Source organism: Atta colombica, unplaced genomic scaffold, assembly GCF_001594045.1.
Source record: "Atta colombica isolate Treedump-2 unplaced genomic scaffold, Acol1.0 scaffold155, whole genome shotgun sequence".
In the NCBI taxonomy this organism is placed as follows: Eukaryota; Metazoa; Arthropoda; class Insecta; order Hymenoptera; family Formicidae; genus Atta; species Atta colombica.
Genome location: NW_017259245.1, coordinates 535,786 through 544,305, shown reverse-complemented (window position 1 = coordinate 544,305; position 8,520 = coordinate 535,786). Strand labels below are relative to the sequence as shown.

Here is an 8,520-nt window from a genome sequence, read left to right as displayed (position 1 = left end):
ATATATATATATAAACAAGAAAAAATATATATATATATGTTCTTTTCGTTCCACCACGAAAAATTTATTTTGTCAAGAATTTATCAACATTAGTCGATGCAAGGATTGAATGGAACGTTTAGACTTTATAAGTTTTACAATCTAAATTTTTCTAATTAATTTGTATTAATTACATCAATATATAAATGTATATAGTTTTGATCAAATCAAAACATTTATTTACTTATGAAGGATACATTATTTATGATAAAAAGATAGTAATGATATCCGTGAGTGTAAATCACTTTTAAAAATTTTCATATCTATTTTATCTTTGAGTGAATTTTGAAATGAATTTTTCGTTCTCCCAAGGCTGATTTCCGAGTTGCGAGCGAGAGGAGGCGCGTCAGATAGCGAAGGTGAGACTTTTTGAAAAATATGAGTTTAATAAAGAAGGTAGTATGATGTATGGCCCGGCATCGAGGAAGGGAACTTGCCAGGATCAACCAGCTTCGATACACAGATATTGTATACGTAATATAACTAGATGAAGGAAATGGACGTGATGTACTGGATGTCAAAATGTCTCGCGAGACGTTCGATGTTGCTTTTACGTTACCAACAAAATTGTGAGAAACTTTCTGTTAAATCTAAGAAGGGTGGAAAATACTCGTTGTTGAATTTCGTCGCTCATAGAACAGTCGATCATCCTCTTCTTATTACGATCCGTCAAAAGTCACGAGGATATTATTTACGGAGAAAAAAATTTAATGCTTATTAAATTCAATCCGCATTTTTTACGACAAATAATTTCCTACGCAAGATATTTTATCAAATCATTTATTCATAGATTTTTAAAAAAAGGTTTTTTAATGGAAAAATAATGTTAGGGAATTATTATTTTTCTTCACAAGTTTTTTTTTTCTAAACTAATTCTTATAATATAAGAATCTATTAAAATAAACTTTGCTTGACATTTTTATTAAAATAGTATATTTTTTATTAGAATAACTTGATCTACAGAAGTAAAATGCCCAACCTGTCGTTATTGCATACCTTATAGTATTTGGGAACGTTTTATCACCCTGTGTTTTTCCTTCTCAACGCATAATATTGCGTCGAGGTATTGAATATTTCATCGCGAAGATTCGTATTTTTCTCTGGGTGATTGTCATTCGAAAAGGTCCAAGAGCGACAGGCGCGTCCGGACAGCGGCGCGGGGAACAGCAAAATCAATTATTCATCCGAATTGGCCAGGAAAAAGTCCTAATTATCCGGAGCAAATACAACCTTAATACGCAGAAGTGAACTACCTCCTCCTTCGTCTACTCTCTCTTTTTCTATCTTCAAATCCCCGGCTACGACCACGCAGTCACTCTTCGGCACAACCTTCTCCTTCTTACCGTGAATAACCATTTGTATTTCCAATTAGCTTTGCTAATAAGAAGACGGAGGCATTGCCGTAGTTTAAAAAAAATGTATAACCTCATCCAGCCACTGGGGAAATAAAGAAAAGCGCCGTCCCGGTATGACAATACCGACGGGTCGGGCGGGGTAATATTGGGCGAACTACAATTAAAAATCCTTGCTTCACCCTCGCTTAACCCTGGCTCCTCCTTATGTCATATTAACGACCGGTACTGTGCAAGGATCGCTACGGGGATATACTAAACAGAGAATATTTTTTTTTGCCAATTATATGCTTGACCCCTTCGCATTTTTTTTTATCTTCACACTTTCTTTTATTTCGATGTCGCGATATCTTTTTTTAGCATTGTGTCGATTTACTTTATACGGCGCGACAGCACTATTTTTTGTCTGTAGAACGAATAAAATAGATTATAAAAATATATCTGAGAGGAAAAATATTCCATTTTTCTATATAATCGAGATGGTTAACTCAGATAAATGGAGAATCAATACAAAACCTATGTTGATTCTCTTGATTTAACTACATTAAATAACACATTAAATTATTATAAATTTTAATATTACTTTTATTATTTTATACAGGATAATTATTTAATTATACTTTATCTGTATATATTGGAATTGCAAAGTGTTATAAAAAATGTAGATTGTGCTTTAATAATTGATTAAGAATTGACGAAAGATTATAAAAAAATTAATTAATTCGTTATCGCAATAAATATGTCTATAATTTTATATTATGCAAGATTTCTATTATATATTGTTGTTAAAACATTATTAATATCATAGAAGTTATATCTCTACAGATTCTGTAAACATATTACATACATTGTATGCTTAAGTATGTCTATACGAAAGAATTTATAATGCTGAAAAACGTTGCCTCCGTAATAATCCATTTCCGCGAATATGAGACTATACCTATGTTTGCAAACTCGGATTCTAATTCCCGCGACTCCGCTAGGGCTTTTGTTGTCGTGTCGCTCATCAAAGTCATACTGAGGTCAATCGAGCGACAGCCAATTCGAAGTTAGTCGCGATAAGTCTTGTCAGTCGTGATAGATATTTCATATAGAATGTATCGTGCTGTGAAGATTACACGAATCAGTGGAATGTGTCCAAAGTGTTAAATAACATTTTTAATTATAATAGCGAGAAACTTTTTGTCGTTCTATCTTCGCTTATTCTAAATGTAAGTACAAGTTTATGTTACAAAAATATAATATGTTCTCATTTTTAAAATAAATCTATCGGATTCTTTATTTTCTATTAGAAAGTTTCTATAAGATTATTTAATAGAGATACTGTTACTTTAAAGAGTTATTTTCTGTTAAAATATAGTGTTAGATTAATATTAAAGAGAGTTACATATAGTATTTTTAAATTTAATATAATTCGAAGTCTATTAGATATATTCTCTAATTTATTGTAAAATTAATGATATCAATATAAAATTAATCTTATAATTTATTTATCATTCTTTCAGTACAAATATGAGAATTAAAACAGTTCCAAGACATAGAATGCTCCAAAGCAGTATTAAGATTGCATCTGCATCAAGAAGTTCTTCAGAGGAGAGTGACGCGGATATTGAAAAAGATTATGATTCTATAGGTGCAATAAATGTGCAAGATTCATGTCAGGTAGATAATTATTATGACATTTTTTATTCTATTATACATTGTAAAATTAATTTTTAGTTAATTATCGAAATTAATAATTATGAGAAAAACAATGATTAGATTACTTAAGAAATTTCATACGTATGTGAATATAAAAATTGGCATGCGATTTTAGCATTTATATCCTTTATTTTTCTAATACTAAGACAAATTTTATTTAAATTTTATTTAACAGGCATACGCGTTACCTTCAAAGATTCTTATTCCGATTACAACGTTTACTAGTCCGAACAATGGAATGTCCTTCTCTTCATCCACCAGCACGTTACCATCATTGATTAACAACAATAACGTGGAAGTTATGAATCTATCAACAAAGGATAATCCTTCCAATCATATTGATGACATCACGACAGATACCTCCGCTGAGCCAGAGGACAAATTAAAGGATTCCTTCTTGTATAAGATCATGACCGATCCAAACTTTGTGAAGAATATACAAAGGAACAAACAAAAAAAATTTGTCTGCATTTTTTGCAAGGAGGAATTTGTGACGTGTGAAGAATTGACAAATCATATGGAGGCGAAAAAGAACGAAAGTAATCAAATAGTCTGCTGTGCCTGCAAAAAGATATTCGCTGAGGAGAGATACTTAAGATATCATCAGAGATGTCACTCCGACAGGACTAAGTTCACCTGTGACATTTGTACCAGGAAGTACACGAGGTTGGACAATTTGGCGAGGCACAATGTTCTCCACGTGAACCCCGACAAGTTCTGCTGCTCGATCTGCAACAAGACGTTCACGCGTAAGGATCTGCTCAACAAGCACCGCAAGAGTCATGATAAGTATAATCTTTACTGTGTGAAATGCGGCAGGTATTTCAAAAGTATTATCACTTTAGGAAATCATCAAAAAAGTCATCGTGAGGTATCGAACGCTTCGAATATACTTGTTCACAAGTCTGAGAGTTCAGTTTCTCCTGAGAATCTAATCTGCAAAACTGAGAATTTGGTTTCTGCCAAGAATAAAGTTTACGAAGCTTATGATTTAACTTTGGGCGAGAGTTTAGTTTGCAAAACCGATGATGTAACTCACAGAATTTAGAATTTACTTTCCAATATCTATTAGACAAATTAGATATATAGACACACATGTCTGATTTGATTTCAGTTTCTTATATTTTCTAGTAATAAACGCAAAACTTTTCAAGGCGAATGTTACTGAATAAAGTATCATGTATTTTACAAAAAGACTTAGTCTTGTTAAACACTTGTTTGTAACATGAACTTTCGTTCATATAATTATCGTAAATTTATTATATAATAATTCTTTACTATATAATTCATAGATTTAGGTATTTGTAATTTTTTCAATTTATTATTTCACGAAAAGCTATATGTGAAATTAAATGGATATACTTTCAAAATTATTTGGATAATATATAAAGTAATATGCATATATGTATAAATAATATACATATATATGTATGCGTATTTTCTGATGCTGATTTAATTTGTTATTTATATTGTGTTATCGTGATATCTATTTCTTGAGATCATTATCTAGAATAATTACTTAATTATAATACATAACTTACTATTTGATAAACGTTAAATGATCTTATTTACGTCAACTTTTCTCCATGTTATAATTAATGTTATAATCCATGTTATGAATATTAGATACTTTTCAAATATACAGAAATATATTCGAATTTATGCTGGAAAAAAATTATCTTTTTTGAAATATTTCATTTTAATTTAATTGACAATTCAAAAAGCCTATTCCTTTCTTTCTCACAAATAGGATATGAAGTATTAGGAAATATATGGAATACGATGTATCTCACGTGTAATCGCATATATCCAATCACGAGGATTAGAAAGGTCACTTTCTTTAGACTCTCTCGCCACTCTTCTCATCCCTTTTGGCTTTGCACGTTCATACATTTTTTTCATAGCTCTCTTCGCTGTTAACTCTCTTTCTCACTTGCAATTTAATGCAATTAAGTCGAGCGTTAAAATATCGTTCTTAATTCGCCGCCGGCACCCTTTGTTTTAAACGTGGTTTTAGCGCGAGCGACTCACGTTAGAGGCATCCCTTTCTCTCTCTCTCTCTCTCTCTCTCTCTCTCTCTCTCTCTCTCTCTCCTCTCAATTCATCTTTCTCTCTCATTTTCTACTTTCTTCTTTCTCTTACATAGCATACAATTCATTTTTCCGTAAGAAGCACATACACGTCATTTCCATGCACAGTGCATAACTTTGATGCTCTGTTACCACAAACTCTAGCTGTCCTCCACGAAATACTAATTTTTTTTTAAGAATCCTTTACAAATTTCTCGGGGCGACAAAGAAAAATTTTAGCACCTGGCGATGCTCAAAATTTAGATTTCAGCAATATAAGAAATTGAAATTCTTCAGATGTAACATATGTTTCTTTGTGACTAATATGAAACTCATTTTCTTTAAATATGTAGCATTTTTACTTCAGACAGAGAAAAAAATTTACTAGAACGTTTTCAGATAATATTATATTATGAATCTTTTATCTATAATTATTACAATTTTTTTAAATACAATTATTTCTATTTTTATTTATTCAAACATCAAACAATTAATTATATATTTATATTTAACTTAAATTTTCCTCTACCAATTCCGTTTCCATTTTTCCAATTCCAATCCATTTTTCATTCTTTATATTACTAACCACATTCGTTCCGTATTCTCTTTGTTCCTGGTATCCTGAAGAACTTTGGAAAGGTTTTTTCGTTACGACATTGAAAGAAAGCACAACGAAGTACTCAAAGATAGAGCAATAGGAGAGTCCGCCAATTTTCAACATCTCTTTTTCTTTCTCTTTCTCTTTCCTTCCTTCTGTCATCCCGGAATTCTCCTGTGTCCCTTTGATCCACTTACTCATCGTATCGCATATGCGGACTCGACCAAAAATGTAACAAAGTTTTCAGGGATGTCCTGTTAGAGAGACTAGTACAGATTCTGCGGTCTCTTTGGCGAGCGTCGAACCCAGTTCTTGCTGGATGAACGATGTCCTCTCTTCCTCGTTCTCCGTTAACCTTCTCTCTACTGCAATATACTTGAACGTTATCCTGCAGGTACTCAGAGTGATTATGCGTGACGAGTGACTATGTAAACTCTGGAAAACTATGTATGGAATTGCTCGATCTTTTGAAGATTATAGAATTTGTAATTATTATGGACACAGTATATAGGCTAATTTTTAAATAATTTTAAATAATTTTATAGCAAACATATGCTTTTTTCTTTGATTTTTATCTTTATCTATTTTTAACATCGAATGATTTAAAATATAAAAGTATAAAGTATATAAATGATAAAATGTAATTTTCCTGATATACGTATGCACTTTTCTTTCCTTAAAATTGCAATAAATATTTTTAATCGATAGAATCCTCTTAATGAAATATTAATCCTTAAACGTAAAAGACGTATAAGAATATATTTTCTTGATAGACATTTTAAGATTGTTTAGCTTCTCACGTTGTTGTTTAATCTCTCCTTGTGCCGAAATTTAAAGCATTATACCGTAGAAGAATCTCTTTGATGTCGCGCTTTACATGCAATATTTACATGCTATCGAGGGAAGACTTTAAACTTCTTAAAGATATTTTGAAGGCCCGGAAGTACTTTCAGCGAGCTTGCTGCATTAAGAATTCAGGGGAGGGGCACAGTGGCATTTATTCATTCAGGCATTAATGAAAAGACTATATGGCTGGTGCTTTGTGTACAGAAGTTGACACAAGAAACAAGACAGAATGTACTTTTATACGTTTATCGATAGTCTTTCAATCGGCAAAATTTTAAATAAAGTGGAAATTTTTATTTTTCTGTTATTTATTGATCTTTTAATATAAAAGATTAAATTCTGAACTCCTTGTTTTTATGTATTAATATTAATATATCATTAAATTTTATCAAATTTTATGTATCATTTTGAAGTCATAATTGTTGCAATTGATTAATCGATTATAACATAAATCACACGATCTGACATTAATAATACATTAATATTTCGTATCTACATAGAAAGAACGATTTTATCGAAGTATCTAAAGATTTAGGCAGATAAATCTAAAAACAATTTTATTGGATTATCAGAATAATTATGTAAGGAGTTCAATACCGCTGCAAAAAGTTTTGGCACTTTAGCAATCATCTTGAGCGTTATATAATTCTTATATAATTATTTTTGATAATTCAACAAAATTATTTTTAGATCTGTATCCAGCTAAATTTTTAAATATTTCAGCAAAACCGTTTTTTCATGTAGCCGAAAAAAACAAGAAAAGCGACAAGAAGTGAATAAAAGCGCGTAAGCTAGGGCAGAGACTTCACCGCAATTTTAAAAACAGCTAAGCATTCCACGTGTTTGTTTGAACGCGCACAATGCCATTAGAAGTGCCTTTTAGTCCCTCTATCGTCCTCGCTGTCGTTGTCGTTGTCGACATCGTCTACATTGTCGTCTCTCGCGGCCGATCCCTCTCTCTATCCTCCTCCAACCTCTCCCAGGTTGGAAAATCCGCTCACGGCGAAATGCAGGACGTTCTATATACGCGACGTTGAGTTTTTTCATGGTTTTCGTCTGGCACTTCGACGCTCATTTTCCCAGACCGCACGCGTGTGCGCACACGTGTTGTACACGCGCGCCATGGCTGCTGCTCTCTCCTCAGTTGGGGTCATAACGTTTGCTTTCCTGCTTACTTTGCATCACCGAACGGAAAGCCATCAAAATACCTGGGAGATTAAAACCGACGCGAACGAAGCAGGAAGCACGATATCCTTATTTTGACGGTGAGTCAATTTTTATTAACTATTCCGATAAAAATACAATTTCGCTTTTAAATCTTGATTTAGAATACTATAAAAATTATTTTATTGCGAATAAAATTATTAATGTATTAACTCTTTTTTAAGGAATTTATAATACGGATTAGTTTTATTTTTTAATGTTAATTTAATCAAAAAATAAATTAGATACTTTATTACCACTCTCTTTTTGCTCAAATTTCTTTGTTGTTTATTTTACTGTCGTGATGCATATTTGTGTGCGCGTGAACAAGAACTCGTTACGAAGACATATGCCCTTTGAGTTTCGTCCGTTTATATTAATATTACATCAATGCCATGTCAAAGGGCGTATCCTTCTCGTCGTCACCCTTTACGTCTACCCTTTTGCACTTCGATGAGGCTTTCTCGGGCGACCAAGTAACGTGTGACTGTTTCGTGAATAATTAGTGGGTGAGATGTTAACCGATGGATTTGGAAATTTCTCCAAATGGCTCAAAAATATTCACATTTTGTTCGTCCCACGAGTCCCAGTAATTTCCCACGAGTGTTGCCGTATGATAATTAAAAAATGGTGTACTTGCCCGTAAAATTAATTCTTTGCGTTTTTAGCGAACTCAAATTACATTGTTCTGCATGAAACGTTTCTCCTTTTT

At 32.2% G+C, this 8,520-nt stretch overlaps 1 protein-coding gene across 1 annotated transcript; it reads left to right on the top strand.

Annotated features, from left to right (window-relative positions):
- The first annotated feature begins 2,903 nt into the window (after positions 1-2,903).
- Positions 2,904-8,265, top strand: LOC108685554 (zinc finger protein SNAI2-like). Its single transcript, XM_018190404.1, is given in 3 exon segments — positions 2,904-3,048; positions 3,239-4,122; positions 8,140-8,265. Coding segments are annotated over 3 exon segments (1,155 nt in total).
- The last annotated feature ends 255 nt before the right edge of the window (positions 8,266-8,520 follow it).